General features: G+C 35.3%; 1 protein-coding gene across 2 annotated transcripts in view; it reads right to left on the bottom strand.

Annotated features, from left to right (window-relative positions):
* Positions 1-22,735, bottom strand: part of LOC149773224 (calpain-15-like) — an 83,133-nt gene that overhangs the window by 26,212 nt on the left and 34,186 nt on the right. For both annotated transcript variants that reach the window (XM_089946591.1, XM_089946592.1), the window contains exons 5-9: positions 21,928-22,072; positions 16,230-16,302; positions 10,709-10,834; positions 9,174-9,335; positions 855-1,016 (exon numbers count right to left, since the gene is read on the bottom strand). In XM_089946591.1, coding sequence (XP_089802717.1) covers positions 855-1,016; positions 9,174-9,335; positions 10,709-10,834; positions 16,230-16,302; positions 21,928-22,072 — 668 coding nt within the window. The remainder of the gene's footprint in view (positions 1-854; positions 1,017-9,173; positions 9,336-10,708; positions 10,835-16,229; positions 16,303-21,927; positions 22,073-22,735) is intronic.

Here is a 22,735-nt window from a genome sequence, read left to right on the forward strand (position 1 = left end):
TTAATGGTGGAGGAAGAACCCGGGAAAACCCTGGGAAGAACCACCAACCCACGAGGTGCTACTGGCAAGCTTTCTCACATACCCACACTGGCCGAATCCTAGACTCAAACCCACGCAGACAGAGGTGACATGGCAGTGATCCGTAAAGGTGAGCACTTTAAACCACTCGGCCACTCGAGGCCCCCTATTAACATGGAAGGATCTCACTCAAAATCAAACTCATGAAAAGTCTTAAAGATGTAAGACAATATTATATTTTATTTAAAACTGGATTAGAAATGTGTCCTCAAAAGTACTAACTAGCTCAGTCATAAGCAAAGTTGTCTCATTAAGATGCAAGGATCTCTCTCATTGCTGGAAAAACTCATGAGAGGTCTTAAAGCTATAAGACTATATTCCAAGCGTGTTTAAAACTAAGGACACAACTGATCTTACTGCCGGATGAGCTGAATATGAATATACTCATCAATATTCATGACTTCGCATGCAACAGTTAGAAAATCAATCTAGTGCATATAGGAACAACAACAACAGCCACAATAAGGCATAAGAACAGTGACACTCATGCTTCAAAGTAGAGACAAAAACCTTTAAAAATCCCATAAACACTGTACCATACAAGTTTAACTGCATCAAATAATGACAAGCATAATTTGATAGAACTTAAAAATAGAAATGAGATGATGCTGTAGTAATCAATGGCAATTTATTTGCAGGTATTCACATAAAAGCATAATTTTCTGTATGCAAAGTGCAGTTTTTGCACACAAAAAATTCTTTTTTCCTCTAAGTATCATTTGAATTCTATTAATTATCATCCAGGTTTTAATTGTTTATTATTTTTTTATTTATACCTGACACCAGTCTGAAATAGTCCAACCTCCAACTCTGTTGTGTATGTCACAGTGAGCTTGACCAACATGAGGGGCTCCTGTGAATTGTGTGGAAGAGAAACCTGTATGCGAGTCTCATACCAGGCAGGGCAAACTTTGCAAATATCCACAGTATCAAAGTATCTGAAAAAATAGAAAAAAACTGAGTCCACTAAAAATATCCTTTAAAAACAATTAATTCACTTCTAAAGAGCAGTTTAATAAGAAGTTCTGATAAAGGTGGCAAATCTGTTAAAAAAAAAAAAAAAAGGTCTCATTTGGTTAATGTAAAATACACACCATTAAAGTAACTGAGAAAAGCTGAAGAAAATCATACTATTACAACCATTCAAAACAGTTGAATACCAGATAAAGTGCATTAAAAAAACAAAGCAAGTGAAGTGGTATTTATATTGTCCTGCCACCAAATGTCTCAATGTATGTAGATCATTCCCTTATTCATCCGAGTCAAGATAACTCACAAAGGTGCTTATAATAAGATCTATGGATCCTTTATTTATTTCTTGCATAATGTACAGGCATATCTGGGTCTATGCAGTTTGTTAGGAGTAACTGGTAGAAGAATAAACACAGATCTTGATCTGCTATCTCATCATGGGATGGCAGATGAAAACCTATTTTGTCCGCAATTGGACCCGATTTATATGCATGAGTATTTAGTCATGTATGCTTATGTTTGAATCACTATCTGAAATAATCAATTAATACAACTGTTCAGCTCATGGTGCTTATATGCCTAATTTGTTCATTTCTGCAATAAAAAAGTGTTATAAAATGGAAAGATGGCAACTCACACATTATGGCAGTGCACACCTGTCAGTAAAGCATGTCAACTTTGTATAAATTTAAAGTATATCATTAATTTATTGGCCTCAACTGGCCTTTTCAGATTTTATATATATATATATATATATATATATATATATATATATATATATATATATATATATATATATATATATATATATTAATTAAGGTATCCATGATACTGATGTAGATATTAAGTGCAAATACAGGTGAAAAGCAATGTTCAATATTGATAAAAAGTTTGGACTAAAATTTGTTTTCAAGTCAAAAGTAAAATCAACTAAGTCTGCACTAGACCCAACTGAAATTTATGTGAAATAACCACCTAATCCTTGTTATTATAATGCTGTGGAGCATAGAATCATGGTCAGTAAATTCTGTGAATGATGACATTTCATACATTGGACAGCAATATATAATACATGGTCTCATTAACACCAAGCCAAACAATTCTTTGTAGAGCTAATCTGTTAAAATCAAAGTTTATAAGTCGGTGCATTCTGGAACAATAACATCTGTAAATGTTGCAGAAATGTAAGTTTGGGAAACAGGCAATTAGGAGTCATAACTCTGCTCAATGACAGCAAAGAAACACTGGAAATCAAACTTGTCCAAGAAGTATTCATTTAACTGTCAAATAGTCTGTTTTACCATAAATAATCACAAACCACTAAATAGGTCTTCAGAAATGTGGCAAAACATTCATAATTTATATACTAATAATAAATATTTTGTTGATTTAACCTGCAAAAATAATTCTTGTAATATGGAAGTACATGTCAAATATTAACTAGTAACATCTGTTACAGATAGAGAATATTTAAATAATAATAAAATGAATGCAAATTCAAAGCAAGTTCAAGTTATAAGTTATCAATTAAAACCAGTGTATGTGTTTGTTGTGTTTTTTAAAATATTTTTAATGTAGCATTAATAATTTTAGTCATATTGCTACGATGTCTACAGTGTGGCAGTTTATAGTGATGTCTTGCATTGGGGTAGCATCATGTCCCACCCAGTCACATAATCCTGACAACAGGACAACCAGTCCTAACACTAATTTCTTAATGTTGAGCGCCAAGCAAGTCAGCTGCAAGTTGTTGTTGTTGTTGTAGGGTTTAACGCCATTTTTCAGCACACAATAGGCTATACATGGCGGCCAGTATTAATGGTGGAGAAAGAAGTTGGGAAATCTCCGGAAAGAACCACCGACCCACGAGAAGCTACTGGCAAGCTTTCTCACATACCCACATGGGTTGAATCGAACCCACGGAGACAGAGGTGAGATGGCAGTGATCCATAGCGGAGAGTGCTTTAGACCACTCAGGGACCCTCAGCTGCAAGTACAATTTTTATAAGTCTTTGGTATGACTTGGTCAGGGTTAGAACCTGCATCCTCCTGCATCCAAGGAAGATGCTCTAACCACTTAAGCCACTGGAGTGATCCCATAAGTATATCAATTTCCTTCAGGTTTGCAGTTACATATCAAACTTAACTGATAACTTTTATAGAAAGGATACATGCTAATTGTAGTTAAAATGTTCCAAGATTGAGACCTTGTACATCATAGTGGACAACACTGCAATAGCAAATTACTCGCATTCTGCTTTCACAAGAGCAATATATGAATTTATGTAGTTGCACCTCAGCACATTATTGACTAAATGGTGCCAACTAAAAGTTAAATTTAAAAAACACAAAAAAGTAAATTTTGTAGTGAATTACTTTCTTCTGGAATCCAGCTCTAATAATGGTGTGAAAACATCTTTTTGTCTATATATAATGTAGACAAAAGGAATCAACTCCTATAGATTAGATTCCTTATCTTGTTAGGTGGTGACCCAAAACCTGGATGTTGTCAGTTTTTAACTTGAGCAATTCATGAGATAGGCTGGGAGAGCTTACTCATAATCACAACAGTGATAGGTGAATAGGTAAGAAGAAGGAACAGGGCCAGTAAGCATGATCAATGGAAACTGGTCAGCAGCATGTAAAGTTCCTTCTTGTAACCACTTTCTTCTCTTCCATGATGACTGAAAGTACTGGAAACCATGGAGTGATACCCCTTAACTGTTAAAGAGACTAACATCTTCTCTTAAAAAAGAGAAAGAGAAAGAGGTTGGCCAGTTGTGGAATGGAGGCTGACAGGGACACGATGTTTTGTAACTGACACTGATTTGAGAAGACTTCTCACTTTTCATGATATGATTTTAGTATCGAGGGCCATCTAGCAGACAAGATCCTCTCCACAATTCCAGTGTCAAACGTCTTTCTATGAAACACATAGTGGACAAAAAGCCACGTCTAAACGCATAGTTTTTTCTATACATGGATGGAATACCAGTGACATCAGTTGGGATTGCTGGGAGTGTCCATCATGAAGGTCACGACAAAGGGGATGCGATTGCTGGGAGTGTCCATCATGAAGGTCATGAAAAAGGGGATGGGATTGCTGGGAGTGTCCATCATGAAGGTCACAACAAAGGGGATGGGATTGCTGGGAGTGTCCATCATGAAGGTCACAACAAAGGGGATGCAATTGCTGGGAGTGTCCATCATGAAGGTCATGAAAAAGGGGATGGGATTGCTGGGAGTGTCCATCATGAAGGTCACAACAAAGGGGATGGGATTGCTGGGAGTGTCCATCATGAAGGTCACAACAAAGGGGAAGGGATTGAACAAATGAGATCTAAAGCCAATCCAAAAACTAACAAAAGCCACCATTGTTTTTGTTTTTTGGTAACAAGTTGCTCTATGCATCTCAAAATAGGAGTGTGACTGTGGCATTATGAAAGACAAGCATTATTGATTGCTGCTGGGAGACTTCGAGAAGTAGGCTGGTACAACCACCTGTTACTTGCTTGGTCTGTATATGGTGGTCTTAACTCAGAAAAGCCCTTGCTGACATTCATTGTCCATTCTCTGAGATGGCTTTTGGTCAGGGTGTGTTGAGAAAGGGGTATGGACTGATATCTGAATGGGCAACTTGTGCTCCACCTGTTTTCTAACTTCTTCTATTTTGCCCTCTAACACATGGAAAGAGTTGAAAGTGAGAGAACACAGGGCTGCGGTGTGGTGCTGTTTGAGCAATGATGACCACAAAAGAGAGTCCCTTCTAACCAGGTCTAAACTGCAAGTAGCGCTTAGATGATTTGCCATCATCTGTTGTGCTGCCTTATTTAACACTTTGGAGATGTGGATAATGGCATTCCATGTGTGGTCATTTCCTGCTTTTTCTGCCAAGCAATAAATGGCCAGAAATACCAGATTAAGAAGCGATCAGACTAAAACAAAATTTCTAACCAGTTTCAAAGTGGCATTAAACACTTGTCCCATATCCTTTACAGCAAGGGATGGCCATATTAATAGCCATAACTTTATCCATTGTGGGAACTTCTGTGTGATAAATACTGTTACGCATCCTATACCGATTTGGTGACAGGCAGCTGGTAGAAGACTGGCCATGAAAAAAGCCTTGCTATTGCCTGGATTGCATATCTAGTAAGAAGAGTGTCCCAAAATTTCATCTGCTGCTTGTGAAGTATCCTCCTCTTGTGCCAGTCCACAGGTACATATAGCATGAAGGTCACAAGGATTTTTTTGAGGGTGGCAAAACTTATCAAAATATGGAAAAATGGGATTTGAGAATCAGAAAAAAATATTTTAGGGTCATGGCCAAAAAAGGGTTGGGAAACACTGCATTAATGTATGCAGCATAAGTTAGTGAATACAACATGTGTAGGAGTCAATTTATACTACATATGTAGAAGTCAATGTATACTACATATGTAGAAGTCTATGTATACAATATATGTAGGAGTCAATGTATACTACATGTGTGGTAGTCAATGTATACTACATATGTAGTGGTCAATGTATACTAAACATCTATGCATTAATGTATATTATAAACATAGATGTTAACAGAAACTAGATAGTAATACAACAGATGTAGGCATTTATATGTATGTATGAGTGATATACCACATATATATGAGCAAATGTATACTACATACCTAGCAGAGTTAAAGAATACAAAAGTATGACCCCGCTCTAGCATGCTCCATTATAACATGAATTTGGATATAACATGGTGGTGGCATGGCTCCCAAAATTTTACATACATGTATTTTTCTTGTACATAAAAAAAATCTTTATCAAAAGTATGAAAAAAACATAAAAGTCTATTATCATTTTGGGAAAGAGATCATGCAAAAATAATACAAAATGATAACAGTGCTGCTCCTGAAATTTTATATGTATTTTTCTTGTACACGAAAAAATAGTTTTTTCTTCTTAAAAGTAGGAAAAATAATGTGTAAAAAGTTTATTCTGGGATTGCATAGGGCTTAGCCAATGTCACAAACTGATTTTTTTTCATTATTGATGGCAAAATATACCATCTGGTGATTTTTGTTATTGGCGACATTGTTGGCTGTTTAAACTTGTTTATACAACCATTGGTTTGGAGCGGAGAAATTCAGAGACCCCATGAAAGGAAACCACAAACTTGATATCAAATGTACTGAAATTTATCTCTTGTTACATAAACAATTTCTTTGTCCATGTTGACAAACCATATTAACAGTGCATTGTTATATCATAATCCACTTATGTTGGCATCTAGCATGAGTACTGTATGTTGTGAAATATCCATTTTTTTTGTTGTTGACATTTCTGGTAGCCGAGATCAACTGAATGAGTCATTATCTCGTAATTGTTGGATTTTCGGCCGCTTGGTAGTAATTAATATATTTGCATAAACCGACATTTGTATGCGGATGGTAAGTAAAATTCCTCTTCTTTTCACGCAGAATTAAATCCTTCAGAACACGCACATTTTCTGTAGTAATCGTTGTTATCAGACCAGAACACCTGTGTCTCTATTGTCCATTGACCCTTTGTTAAAAGGCAGCATCACTCTGCTACCACAAATGTAAAAAAACAACAAAAAAAACAAAACCAACAAACATCTTACTTGTTGGTCTATTCAGTAGGCAGAGAGGAACAGTAACTACAATCAACCAAACAATAGCCAATTCCTTTTTAAAAAATGTACCCAGATAAAATAGTTTGCTGAAATTTCAAAGAAAACAGATTACCTCTGAAGCACTGATTGTTATGAAAACATGCTAAGCAAATGGAAAAAAATAATCAGTCTCAATCATACAATACAATTAGTTGATGTTGCCACCACAATACGAAACAGACATTTGTTTGGTTCTCCAAAGCTTCCATTTAGCAGTGACTTCAATAATGCATGCACCCTTCATCAAAGAAAGCTGACTACAATCTTTAATAAAAATAAAGAACTTTTCATCAAAGGAAGTCAGTACCAAACCTAAATAAAAGCAATGGAATCAGATGGATTTTCTTTTCATTTTCCAATGTGACTGGAATGCGTTTACTGTGCCGTGAAAGTTTCCTTTTTGCAGGGAAAAAGTTTATGCTTAAGAATGCTACCAATGGCGGCTTAAAACACTAACCTTTACCAACTTGGGACATACTGAAAAGTAAATATGCTTTATCATTTGTGTTGTTTTTCCAATGAATTCAGACCTATGTGACCTGTGACAAAATTATTGAATATTTTAAATGTGTGTGCATATTTCGATGGAATTACTTGTACTGTGAATTCAATATCTGTGATGAGATTCACGGGTGAGTATATGGTGTTGATACTCTATTCATGCTATTCATTTGACATGCATATATAAAAAGTATATATGTATATGTACCAATCCGTGGTTTTCTAAATAAAGTATAACATTAAATATGCCTTCTCTGTTTTCACTACAGGTGTATTTCCCATTTAATATGTATCAATTTAAGATGCAAAGCTACCAACCTTTCAGGCTTACAATTAGTGAAAATAGGGATATAAGGTCGTCAATTTGGACATGAATTAGTGAATACCATGACAATAACTCCGTCCACTCTGACCGTCAATACTACACTATATCAAGATCGCAATATAAAACTAAAACACTACATATATGCAGAAATATTTATTTATCAAGACAACATACTGTGGCAGACTTGAACTTCCTCAACTGTTTGATCATAAATTTGTTTTCTAAACAGTTCCGACTTCTTGCCTGCTGGTTGATCTTGGGGACTAAAGTTGCTGACAAATTTTCTGCAGCTAAGGAGGCCCTAAAGTCTGTCTTTCTTTTCCTCAATAGAGAAAATACTCTTTCGCTGTCACTGTTGCTGTGAGGAATGCAAAGGAGCTGCAGCACTTTAGGTTCTTCCATAGGAAAATCTGGAAGCGATTTTTGAGTCCAGGAACATTTGTCGGAAAAATTATTTAGCGTGGTCTCCAGCTGATAAAGGTAGATTGTGTTCAACAAGAAAACTCACAAATAATGCTTCAGCGTTGGTAGTTTGCAGGTTTTCCACCGATGGCTTAAAATATTCCAGAGCTGAAATCTGCAAATTCTTAATTTTCCCAACTTCTACGTGTTTTTAGCAGCCGATGTGCTTTCTCACATTGTTTCTGCGACCATGCCCAATACTACAATTTGTGTCACACCGAGTACAAAAAGCATGATGAATATCAATGTTTAATGGCAGAATGCATGGCCAATTTTTGATATATTCTAAATTAAACTTCACTTTTTGAGCAATACATTTCTTTTTCCTTGGTGGTGAAAACATTTTCAAGATCTTACATGCGATGTTGAACAGTAACTCAAAGCAGTGTTGGTGACGCATGTGCAGAGCGAAATTCTGGTTAGGCCCCAGTTTCTCTCAAAAGCATCTGTAAACCTACTCTTATACATATAGATTAAAATAGGCTAAAATGCTTGCTACTGGGCCAACTGTACTAATCGGCTGTAGTTCTACTAATATCACGACCAGCAGTACTGGACCGTTTCGGCAAATGCGAATATCACGACTAACGCTTAATGGGAAATCGGTTATTTTATTAAAGATTTAAAATAATTGAGAATTGGAGAATTCATGAATTTTTAGCTTGCGGCATGAATCCGTGAATCGCTGAAAAAGTCGTGAAATTCACACCAAATTCATGAGGGTTGGCAGCTATGAAGATGGTAACTGTGCCAATGAAGCACGTATTTTACCGACCTCATTTATTACTTACCATAACCCACCCCTTCAAATTTGTTGGGGTACATGCATCATTTTCATCAGCTAACTGACCTGATTGCTTATAACATGGTTCGGTCTATAACATGGTCGGGTTCTATGGCTCCCAATTACCGTGCTATAGCGGGGTCACACTATACCTATAAAAGTTACTGATTATTAATTTCTTTTCATGGGTATTAATCTTTCTGGGTTTGAACAATAATTATATTTTAGTTAGTACTTAAATTATTGGATTAGTAAATGGATTTTATCGTCTCCACAGAAGGATCACTGTCACTTAGGTTTTTCGTTATGTAGCAACCTTAAAATTCATGAAAATTTCTACTCCACAAAAATAGTAAATTCACAGTACTAACTTAATAAGATCCTCTAAGGACATCCAGAAGACACCTGCCATGGCCCCCTGTGGCATCAGTGCATCTCGCTGTTCTGGGGTCAAGGTATTCCACTGTGGGGAATTGTCGCTCCAGTCACCCTTCCAGGAAAATCGACCCCACGGGTTTCGTAATCTTAACAGTCTAAAAATAGGAAAAGTACAAATACAAATTCATATATTATATGCTTTTTCTTTTGTAATCAATCACATCCAAGATATAAATCATTTATGAATTACCAACACTGAGACTTTTCTGAAGAAAACACAAACAGAAGCTGTCACAAATATTCAATGTTGTGGTGCCCTCTCCAACCAACACACATGCCACCCCTATGGATTGCATTCAGAATCTAAAACCTTTTAGATGTTATCTATTCACCTTACTAAAACTTCACTGCAAATATAATTGCCTTTCCTCAACAGGTGTAGATGGAGTTCAGGTTAAAAATAATAGTGTATAATATAGTACTTATAAAAATGTGATTTCTAATCGCACATCCCTCTTCCCCGATGGGCTGAATCCTGGAAGCGAATCAAATGGAGGCATTCCTATTTTAGTAACAGCAGCCATATTTGATGCAAAACTGTGCAAAACTTATGGGAGCTTCATACCAGGAAGCTTTCTGTCAAGTTTTGTTCAGCAGTTTTTGAGAATAAGTCATGAGAATGTCTGCCTAGTTTTAGTAATGGCAGATATAAATGATGGCAGATTAGCATGATCTGTATAAAATTAAGAAGTAATTATGTCTGGATGATTTTTGCAAAGTTTTATAAACTTCAGTTCGTCAATGTTTTAGAAGAAGTCGTTTGAATGCTTTCATATTTTTAGTAATGGCAGTCATATATAACAGGTGATCACCTAATTTGTACAAACATATGCTTTCTGTCCAATTTAATCAACTTAAATACAGTAATGCTGAGATGATGTCATATTAAGGATCATATTTTTATCAATGGTTGCCATATTTTATAACAGATAAGCATTACTGTACAGACTTAAAAAGTCTTCAAATGACAATGCTTTCTGTCAAATTCAATTCAGCAGCTACTGTCAATTGTCTTTTCATAGTTTTTATATAATTGTGGTCAAATATGAAGGCAGATATCATCAATGGCATACTGTCAGAAAGTCTTCATGTGGGATGATTTCTGTTAAATTTGTCCAAATTCACTTCAGAGGTTTTGAGGAAATGCTGCACAAATATTATATATTTTAGCAATGGTGCCTATATTTGATGTTAGATCATTTGTATCAATATGAAGGGCTATCATGTCAGTATAATCCCTGTTATGTTTAGCTGAAACTTCTCCAGTGATTCCATTTTAGAAAAAGTTAATAATAGCAATTGTTGATGGATGCAGCACAACAGAGGACACATGATGGATACAAGGCCATATCTAAGGCTTACTTGGCCTTAAGGCCACACGAGTTAAAAATTAAAAAGGATTTTTATTTGGCACAAAGCCAAATAAATCCTCCAAGTAATACAATTTGACAAGAAATTAAAATCTCACTTATGCTGATTGACGCCTTTGACATCCAGTATGGAGTAGGCATGCCTAGTTCTCAGGCCTAAGTTTTCATACTGCTCATCTGTTGCTTTGGCACTCCCACCCCCACAAGAGGCACCCATCAAAAACCTGAAAAAATTAAACAGTAAGATAATGACAGTCAATTATGAGATTTTTATTTATATTGAAGAATAATAATGAGTTCTGCAGATTTTGCCATGACCTTCTGAAAACAGCTGTTTGATGTACTTCCCATAATACTGTGAACTATATGCTTCACTGCAGTTACCTACTTTTAAATTTTATGTAAGAAGTTCTAGTTTTCTTCTTCCCTGGTTAGGTACTAGAAGGAATGATAGTAAAGACCTGAGTTAGAGCATCTGCACAGCTCCCTTGTGTCTTAGTAAACCATGAAAACTGGCAAGCCAGCTTGTAATATGGGAGGTGGGACAGGATCCCATTTTTTCTTAAAGAAAATATATTTAAAAAAACATATGATGTATTTGCTGAAAATATATCAAATCAAAATCAAAATTGGTAAATAAAACCATGATATATCACTCGTTTCATTGTAAAAACGATATGGTAGTTAGTATCTGGAAACTTGAAGAAAAAACTTTCAAACAATTCAACTCTTACATTTTCTTTAAAACAAATTCTAAACACATTGTCAATAACAACATAGAATGAAATATTGATCAATGCAAAAGTCTGGTAATGACTACTGGTGGAAACACTGTAAAAAATAAATACCAAATAAATAAGTATAATCAAATTAAATTAATGTTTCATCTTTAATACAGTTTGAGTGTAATCATTATAAATATGATATGCCCATTTGTATTAAAACATGAAAAATCGAAAATGACATCTTAAAGTGATGCCTGCAAAGTTTTCCAAAAGAACATAATTAATTGCTTCCAGGTGCAATATATGGAAGTGTTTTCACAATGTTAGAATCAATTTAACAGAGACGTTCTTTTTATTATCACATTAACTACATCTTTGTATCAAATCAAGGAGGTAGAATAAAAGCAGCCATAAAGGCATGCAAATCCTATCTGCATGAAAGCAAGTGGTCAAGACTGTTTATCAAGTCGACTCATTTCAACTGACCAACTGAACACTGCATTAAATATTATTGTGTAAGTGACATAAAGTATGTTATGTAAGTGACATAATTAATGTATCTAACATTAATCAGACAATAAAAATTGAGTTTCAATGTTGTTTATCTCAAAATAAATGGCAATCTTTGTAATAAAAAGAATCTAGTTCTGTTCTGAATAACAAAAACAGTAGAATGTATCCACATTTACATGCCAAAAGCAGTGACATTATACACAATATCTTCACTGGTACATGTATAATGAAACCTCTTGGACTAATGTTTGTAACAATCTTACAAAAATTGGTTATCATGAAAATAAAGGTAATTTATACGGAAAAGCAAATGACTTCATTTGAAAAATGCTATTTATTGAATAAAATTCAGAACATGATTATAAATTGATTATTCAACCATTTAACACATCCCTTTCTTAATTTTTCAGATTAATATTGGTAACTTGCACCCTCCCTTAGGGCTGTTCCATTAAAACATACATGGGACCCAGGGAAGGCACTTTTAAAGTGGGGTACTCACCAAAGATTCAATTTAGAATTTTCTTATCATTTTAATATGAACTATGTGAAATCAAAGTACCCTGGCATATATTTTTTAAAAACTGCCTTCCCTGGGTAAGTTGTATGTTTAAATGGAACAGCCCTTATGCTGTGGTCTATGTTTTTGGACCCAGCTGTGGATGAGTTATTATGGGAGTTAATGAGGCTGACATGTGACAAATATGTTAACCTCTGACAGAAAGCATGAAAATTGACATGTTTGGGTTTTAAGACAATGTGTATCAGACAATTCACTGAAACAAAATGACTTTGACTCGCCAAAGTGTAGGAGCTTTGTCAAAAAAAAATCTGGACATCAAAGACAACAATTTGTGGTCATCATACTTTGCCATCCAGCATTTATCACATAGTCGATACACATTAAATATATTGTGCACAGTAAAATAATTTTGATATGACAAGAAGCTAACATATCATTTTATGATTCTAACTGGTCTAAATAAACCCATGAAATTCTTGCAGGGTATTCTCTATACTGATTGGCTCCAATTGTGGGAATTTTCATTATTCAACCTTCTGGAACATTTTGGTTTTATTATTCCACTTTTTTAATTGATTGCCTAAAGGGCTTTGGAAAAAAGGTCACATCTCTCAGAATATGGCCAATTTACTCCACAGGGGCTCATTACAAATAAAACTAAGGATATTGGTCATTGGATGGGGGAGGGATACTTGCAACATGGAATCCACTCCATTCCACCCCATGACAAGCATGATTTAAATGCTAACTCGTACAAGCAAATAAACTCACCTCCATTCACAGAAGAATGTGCAACATAAACTGGTATCCCAAATGACAGAGTTATCCATCCACAGCATTTTTACATGGTAAAATAGCTCAAAAGAGATAATATTTCTTGTCATGTGATGCAATTCTGGTATTTTTCCAAATCAAATAATGTAAATATCCAGTCCAAATTATATTACAGTAAATCTGGAATTTCTGCAATCAGTAATGATCCCTTCACATGAATATCCAGCAACTTGAATGCTTAGTAGTGAAACTGACACAATTTAGTCGGAAAAACTGAAAACAGTCTCATTGATCTATACAGCTCATCTAACCTAACCTCAAGTTAAACTATGTGACATCATAAGGAATTTCACTGGACAACCTGTGTTCAAAAATTACATCTGTGTCAAATGTTCTATTTGGAAGGACAGTTGCTCTCTGAATAATAATTTGTAAAATAATTCTACTTTTAAATGTTACTGGTTGTAGAACTATGCATCATAAATCCGACTAGTGTGTGGGACTATTTTTTATGTGCATCAAATGAAAGATGCATCATCTAGGACATCGTCCAAGACAGAATAAATGAAATTATTTTTTCTTCTTTATCTCTAAACTATTTCCATTTAATAAACACAAATGGACAATGACTGAATTTATGAAACTCATCGAATAATGTCCAGTTTTTGTAAGCATAGGTGAGCAAAAGCTGGACAATATTCAACTCATCTCATAAATCCAATATTAAATCATTACCCCTTTGAGATCTTCTATAATTTCATTCATTAATCTTACACAGTTCATGAGTTAGAAATCACAAGGGAACATGTTACTGAAATATAAAATATTGGCCCCAATGAAATACATGACAGATACACCAACTCTCATCCCTTAATCTCAAATGGATATGAAGGTACAGAATAGAAAGTATGAAAGAAAACTTAAAACGCAGAGCCATAACATTGACCTTGATGTTAAAACTTCTAATATGGCACATGAGACATATTCTAATGATGATGCATGTCTTAGTTAATTAACAGCGAAACAGACCTTTCCATGTATGTAACTTTTATGGCACTCTTCCAAGTAGCTTAGGAAAGGTCAAGATAACAAACTTGTGCTAATGGATCGCAAATGCCAGGTCATCACAAAGCTTTTATAGTCTATGATATGCAGAGCTCAAAATTGAAAGGGATTCATGAAATGATGCATTCTATAAAAATTAGTCACATTATATTAACTCATTAAGCCCTGCGGGTTTTTGTTGTTTTCGCCTGAAATGCGAGTAGGAAACACATTTTGGAGGCTATTTCTGAATACATCACAATACATCAACTTCCAAGAGATTTTCCATTAGCCTAATTCCTAGTTGTGTTAGAAACATTGTTTTCCATTGGTTATTTTGCTCATGCATGAGCAAACTGGTAAAAGTTGGAGTTCTTTTATTTTTTGCTTTTGCTTAATGGACCCATGATTTTGGTATCTAGACCATTCTTTATTCCAAATGCCCACCATATCCTACTTTTTGCAAAGGTTCACCTGTCCGTGTGCAGTTCAGACCGTTCTGCCTTAGATCTGAGGCCAAAAAGTCTAAAATCCTGACACAAAATCGGATCCAACCACATGTGAATTTTGGGTGAGAAAAAAAAACGGGTCCAAAAAATTAGGTTTTTCCTTTTGTATTTTTGTAGTACAACTAGAACATCCACATTATTTGGTATCATTATAGAGCTATATCTGTCTGCTTTTTTGTAATACCACCCACTTTGCTGTATCTTAAATGACCTTGATGATGCAGAGCTCAGAAGTAGGGTACAGCCTCATCACACCTACAGGTGGAATTGGGGCTAAACGAGTTAAGCGTTTCTGAGAGAGAAAAAACCCAGTAATTTAAAGTTTTTCTTATTTTACTAACAGCTGCCATATCAGATGGTGAATCAGCATTATTTTACATAAAATGCTTTGTCAAAAATTAGATCAAATTTTGTTCAGAAGTTTTTTGTTTAGAAGTCATTTTTGAATAGCCTGCAGCAGTATATAGGTAATGTATTGTGACTAATGGCATTCTCTGAATTCTATTGCTAGCATTACTTATTTATAAGTTTTAACCCTCTTCAGGGCATTAAAAAATGCACTATTTTCCCTGCATGCAGGTATTCAAAATTATGTATCAATCTTCATGCCAATTTACTGTCAACATATTTTTTTCTCCATTCTCTAAGATTTCACTCCTATTTTTATGATGGATTATATATTTGACCTCTTAATATGATAAAGCATTTTTTTTCATTCAATGCTAGGTTAGTATTGGATGCAAGGTAATTATAGTTTGCAGCGATGACTGCATGGCAAATGACCTTGTTCTTTGTGATTGTGCAGAAGAGCCTTAAACAGAAGAATTTCAGTTGGAAGTTAGTTACTGGCAATCAAAGGCCATAACTCTATTAAATGGCAATATGGAATGCTGGAAATCCAAATCATTCAATACCTCATCAATATAAATAACTTTTGCTGAAATGCAATATTCTTTTGTCAACATATGATGCAGAAAGCAAAGCTATGCAGAATAGGCAATTAAGGGACATAACTCTGCCAAATGACAATGCAAAAAATTTAAAATTAAGCTCTTTCAAGGTCTCATCTATATAAAGCTGCATGCCAGATTTGGGCAAAATACAATAAAATTTATTAAAGTCATGCAGCAACAACCAAGTCTGGAGTATGGCAGTAAGGGCCATAACTCCTGTAAATGTTTTAGAATGCTGGAAATCAAACTTTATGAAGCCACATGACATATTTGTCAAAATCCAACATATTTTGTTGAAGTTACCTTGAGGAACCAAGTCGAAGGGGGTCATAGCTATTGCAAATGGGACTATTCCCAACAGAAGGCACACGTAAGTGTACAAGACAATGTTCATAATAACAACTCTGCCCAACATGGAGCTGACACAGGAAAACCCATAAACGGCACGTTTAGGCATTTTAAACAATGTACAAACCAAACTGCTTCAGAATATCAAATACGAACAGAGAGAATGATAGACTGATTGATGGGAAACATTATTATAGGGCTCTTGCATCTTGATGCAGGGCCTTAATTACCCTGATTCTCTGGAACTTAGAAGTTTAGCCCAAATGAGGTCAAGGTCAACATCATCTTCACCTCTTGGTCCACCTGTAAAATAGAAGGTACTGATAGTTCACTTTTTTTGTAGGGCATCATTTTTGTGTTGATTTTGTGGTTACTACAAACCACAAATGTAAACACCTATAGTGTTGCTGAAGTTGTCATAAAGGTGTAACTACTTATCCTAAATTCAACGTTAATTGTTGTTTTAAAATTTAATACTAATATAGTTTGACCAAAGTCTATTCATTCTTGATTATTAAAGGCTCTATACCTTAACCGTCATCAAGAAACTTCCAATGAAACTTATTGATCGCTATTGACTTTACAATGGTGGCCAGGTACTAAAATGTGCCAAAAGTCTAATCATCACAATAAAGGGTAGTACAATTTTTTGTTTAAACATGCACAGCTTTTGTTGCAACAAAACAGCATGTGACATTCAGTCTGGTTTCTGGTGGATTATACCTTTGGGTTGACCTCATCCACAAATGTACACATACGTTAACATTGAATCTTACCATATGGGTTTGTCGGGTGTGTAAATAATGACCTTCCAAATGAATGTGGATTTATGATGATTTAAATAAAGTGAATTATTTCTGTTTAAATGCATGTGTAATCAGATTCTTAAAAAAATGACAACTGTAACTGAAATAGTTGGTACTGAACGCATACAGGACTTGCACAAGTTTTACAATGACAAACTACAATTCATCTATGGAAATAATAGTATACCTTTCCTAATCAATGACTTTATATACTTTATTGTGCTTGCAAAAACTATTTTTTCCCCAGTAAATGTGTTCTTTGCGAATACTTACCCAATCATAATACCTTAGGAGAACTACTACCACCTTACAAATCCAGCCCTCCCAGATAAACACTTTTAGCTAACAAGAAACTAAGTTATTTGCCCACCTAGATGGCAGTTGGGCAGAGTGATTTCCCCTTGGTACAGGGATTGGCACCAAATACAATGAATATCTCAGTACCAATCTTCATTTCTTTATTAGAATATCTGCTATCATTAATTTCAAGGTAAATTTTATATGGTATAGCTCTTCAAAAGACAGGTGCACCAAACTGACCAGTACAGACTGTTAAGTGAGCCTACCTACAAGTAGTATTGTGACATGATATCATGTATTGACAGTTCATTGCCTTCAATAGGTTGTCTGCTAGCACTAATTCATAGTCATATTCATGACACCTTATTGATTTTACCTGTACAGAACATCACTAGGGCCATTTCCTACGGGTAATTGTCTATAATGGATATTGTCACACCTACATCCTAAGTGACAATCAATAACAGTGCTTCAGTTCCATTTCATGTGCAGGCTTTGTGTGTAATATAGAAACTTTTTTACAACACTGTATAGTTTCCAATCTGGTCAGTTTTCCATACATGGTTTACTCAGTAGTGTCCAGCTCATGCATGTACCTATAAGCGATACTTGTGGGATGTTTATCTGTGTAGGCAATCCATTGGCCTTCCTATGGGTAAGCTGTGACTATAATTGATTTTTGTCTAACTGTTCGTACACGTAAGTAACTTTTAGCAGTACTACAGTGATTCTACCTGTACAGTCAGTCCAGTTCACATGCCTATGGGTTACTGAGGCTAGAATTTATTATTTAGCATCCACTTTCTAAATATTCACAGCTATGTTCTAATCTACCTCTACAGGTCAGATGTGCCATGAACAGGAAGTTAACTTTGTGGGTAACTCTGCACGGATACATGTATAGAGAGTCTTGTCTATTTTGTCTTACAGATTTAGACCATGGGCAAGACCAGTCGGTGAACATCTCAACATGTGTAGTTTCTCTCGTTGTCACCCCATGACTACATGTTGGAAAGAAGTCAATCATACCTTGGGGATGAAAACATCTGATTGCACACAACGGCAGCGAGATGGAGAGCAACAAGAAGAAGCATCAGTTAGTCTCTCATATCAGAATTATGGACCAGATATGTGGATCAAACATCCCATAACCCGTCTCAACCTTAATTAACTGGACAGCATATGCCCGCAAAGACAACCATGTTCCTCCACAACCAGACTTGACCATGTAACTCTGGTCATAATGGGCCACGACCGCAATTTCATCAGACAGCATCAGTCAAAAACAAACTTCTCCAGTTCCACGATTTGCATAGTGCTGCCAAACTCTTCATGAATAGATGCTTTCTGCGAACAATGCCCAGCTATACAGGCTCTCTGTTGAATCAGTTTAGGCTATGCATTTCCAGTTAAAGATGGTCAATTTGCATGGAAACCCTCATGGATCTATCTTGCCACATCATACCTCAAAACACCTGTGGCAGATGATGTCCATGTTGGGGTTTCAGTTTTCAAGAGATGTCTCTTCACGCCATCAAGTTTCTAGCCATCCAAGAGAGTCAACTTAGTGACAGGTTAGATGTAATGGAGTCTGACTAATACGTCGGCCACCATCATCAATATTCTTCTCAACTACTTTACGGGTAATGCTGGAGACAATGAGTTCACAACCTTTCTCTATGATAATTAACAATACTGGCATTTAAGTTACCTCATCATTACTAGCTCTTACATGGATGAGTGGAACTCCACCTTGCAGGATTGAAATGAAGTTTCCCATCCAATCGCATCAGACTTCCTCTTGTCTCTACATCACCTGCCAAGTCTACTGTTCTGACATCAGGTGAAAATTATCTATGAAAGATTCATCTTTCAATTGCTTCCACAATTGGAATCTTTTTAGGTCACCACCCAGGGCTCACCATTGTTGGCAATTCCTATAAACCTTGCCAACTCTGGCTCAACTTTTGCTTTTTTTTGTGTGCCTCCAAGCAGTTTGTAAAAAGAGAAAAAGTATTTCCCATACATAGGTAGCCATAGGTCGGGAAGCCATCCCATGGCCTACCTTACAATTCTTTTGTCTTTTGTAATTAAAGGCTTCAAATGGCTATATTTTGAGCTATTAAAATGAGGGTATGAGAAAAAAAGAGGACAGCCTGAAGAAAGGAAACCCTATAAGATGTAAGAAAGAAAAGAGAAAGAACTGTAGTGAAGAAGAGATTAAGAGACAGGAGTATTGTAAGAGTTTATGTATGTAATATGTATACATATGAATCTTATAAAACTAGTTCCTAATGATAAGTACAATACATCAAATGATTTTCATAAATATATCTAAGACATTTTAAACAAAAGACAGAAAATGACTACTGTACTAATAAATTAATAAATGTGTGCCATTAAGTTTCAGAACGTTTCAATTTATTATTTCTTTTGGCTAATTTCGTCTCACAAGTGTAGTATCATTTTTAACAAAATTTAAATAAAGGTAGAGATGGAGGTTTTATTTCATGGTGCATATTATATATGTATCTTTTAGATATCAACTGCTTCTATCATACCGACAGTTATTCGCATAAGTGCAAAGGCATGCAGCAAATTAGTGTTGTTCCTAATCTACTGGATTAAATCACTCCAAAACTGCTTTACAGTTGCACAGTCCCAAAAAAGGTGAATTAATATTTTAGGTGAATCTATACAAAAAGAACATTTATTATTATTTGCTATTCCAATTGTTTCTAGAAAAGTGTTTATTGCAATAACTCTATGAAGTAATTTATACTGAAACCAAATTAGATTAGAATCTTTTGTAATTTTGTATGGTAAGGCAAAAGGCCTTGTCCAATCCAACTAGTTTGGTAAAGTTATGTTTTCCATTTAATTAGAGCTTAACTTTCTAATATTTCTCTGTCTTTTACTAAGATACTATAAATATTTCTGCAACCTTTCTTAGTTTTAAGGATAAGTAAGGTCTTTTTTGCAATCCAAGGTTTTTCCAAAATGTATGGTTGGGAATCGATAGATAATCTATTCATATATCTAATCATATATGATTTCACAGAACTAAGGAACCCTGCATACTGTAGAGAGTTAGTTCCAACATTATACATTTCATTCACTTTTTGCCATGAAAAGTATTGTCCATTACTCAGGACAATACCATTTGTAAATAGTATACCTTTTTCAAACCATTTTTTGCTATCAAAAATAAAGACCCTCCAACCATAATATTTTCATTATACATTAGGGCTTCAGTAAGGAAATCTGAAAAAGTCTTTGGAATAAACTCTATATCTTCTATGTTCCTTTCAATAAAATTCATGCCAAACTTATTGAAATCCCTCAAAAAATTAAAACAATAAAACACAAGTTTACTCCATACTGGACTGTTGGTTAGCATTCTGCTGACCCAGGATATTTTGAGAGAACAAATGAAATTTTTTAAGTCAATCAATGCAAGTCCCCCTTCTTCATAACTTTTGTTTATTACTTTTCTTTGTATCTTGTCAACTGGTCCTTTCCATAATAAATCATTCTGGAGGATTTGGTAAACTTATTAATATGTATTTAATTTTGATAAATCAAGTGATTTTATCACAATAATTTTCCCTTATGGGGTAAGAACTCTCTTCGACCACTGAGTCAGCAGTGTTTTGATGTCATTTAATTTACTATCGTAATTAAGATTTATCTTGAGACTTACATTTGATGAGAAGATAATGTCTAATATTGTAAAACTATCATCTATCCAGTATAAATTATTCTCGACACACAAATGGCTGTTGCTGTTTTTCATGCTTCCTATCCGTATTATTCTTGTTTTCTCTATACTGCAGTAAAGTGAGGGAAAGTGCTAAGCAAACAGACAAAGTACCCTCTTGCACAACAGATGCACAGACTGGTTACATGGATCAAACATCAAAACCACTTCATAACAGAGACATTATATCCAATAACCGTAATACCAGGTCTGAACTTACAAAGGGTGTGAAAAAGATGCAATGCTGTCTGCCTTTTAGCTAAAAGTGTTATCTGGGATTTGCAAGGTAGTAGTAGTTCTCCATATGTACTATGACTGGGTAATGTATTCAAAGAAGAAATTTATAGGACCGAGTCAAGAAGAAGTGACATGCAATCATCTTTTTTATATTAGAAGTGTGGGTGACAAGTAAGCCTCCTGAAATGGTAGCAAAGACTAAACAGTAAATGCAGGATGTCAACAACAGTAAATGAGGATGCAAGTCTGTCTGTGTTGGGAAATGGTAATCTTTAGCATTGGTTTTGAGTGTCACACATCTGGGAAAGGAATACTGACATAACGAGTAATGTGTATGAATCATTTTGGAACTGGGACCAAAATGCCATTGGAGATCCAAAATTTGAAACCATGCTTATTAACCAAATCTATGTCAGATGCACTGATTATCTAAAATAAATAAATTCCTTTTTATGAGGGCCTCAAGGTAGATTAGTTCTTAGCTAATTGTGTTACCCTCTTTAAATAAGGTCATTATTATTATTATTATTATTATTATTATCTGTGACAAAGCCAGTGTTGGATATAGCTTGCCTAGATGTTGGACACTATCAACTTCATCAGTCCAGGGCTGGGTATGTCAAAAAAGCAAATCACGCTAAACTGAGCCAGTTTACCCTTGGCATAACTCAAGACAATCCAAAAATTGCAGTGAATGAGGTATAAGGTAGGCTGATGTTGCATACAGTGCAGACTGTCTGGGGACAGATTACCATAGTCAGCATCAGTGTGAATGTACAGAGTGGGGTTACAGCACTACCACAGACAAGTGTAAATTCAGCTTACTTTGTAGAGGCAGATTTGAGCAAGGTGCCCCTGTTAGGGTGCTTAGTCCCTCAATACATTTTCCTGACACCAAAGCTTCATAACAGCCATGCAATTTGGCCATGGCTTTCTCTATCAGTGGAACCCAAAGTTGTCTTCTCTTGGCCTGAAAAAAAAATCAATAGTAAGAATATAGTGTATCATGCAAGACTTATGCTGACGACTTTCGATGACTGGACACAATGCCACAGAAACTGAATTCAAATTGACAATACCAAATTCCTTCCAAAATACTGATACCTTCAAAAACAGATGCTTTACATAGTTTCTAAAACATTATGAATATAATAAACAAAACAGAAAACCTGAATTTACTTTTTAAAAATGAAGCAGAAGTCAAGCACTGATATCTGAAATATGCAGCAAAACAGCATGTTTCTGGGTGTTCCTGTTATTCATGATCCCCTGGAAAGCATGCAGTATTACTGCCAGGTCACCAGTCTGATGCCAGTTAATTTTACTGTGGACTGGGACCAAAAAAATGAGTAGCCTGACCATCTGACCAGATCAGGATTTAAATGTATATTGAGCACCAGTCTAATGCCAGTTAATTTTACTGTGGACTGGGACCAACAAATGAGTAGCCTGACCTTCTGACCAGTAGGATTTAAAGGTATATTGAGCACCAGTCTGATGCCAGTTAATTTTACTGTGGAATGGGACCAACAAATGAGTAGCCTGACCATCTGACCAGTAGGATTTAAAGGTATATTGAGCACCAGTCTGATGCCAGTTAATGTTACTGTGGAATGGGACCAACAAATGAGTA

Source organism: Sinohyriopsis cumingii, unplaced genomic scaffold (assembly GCF_028554795.1).
Source record: "Sinohyriopsis cumingii isolate HCF-2022 unplaced genomic scaffold, ASM2855479v2 utg000810l, whole genome shotgun sequence".
NCBI lineage: Eukaryota > Metazoa > Mollusca > Bivalvia > Unionida > Unionidae > Sinohyriopsis > Sinohyriopsis cumingii.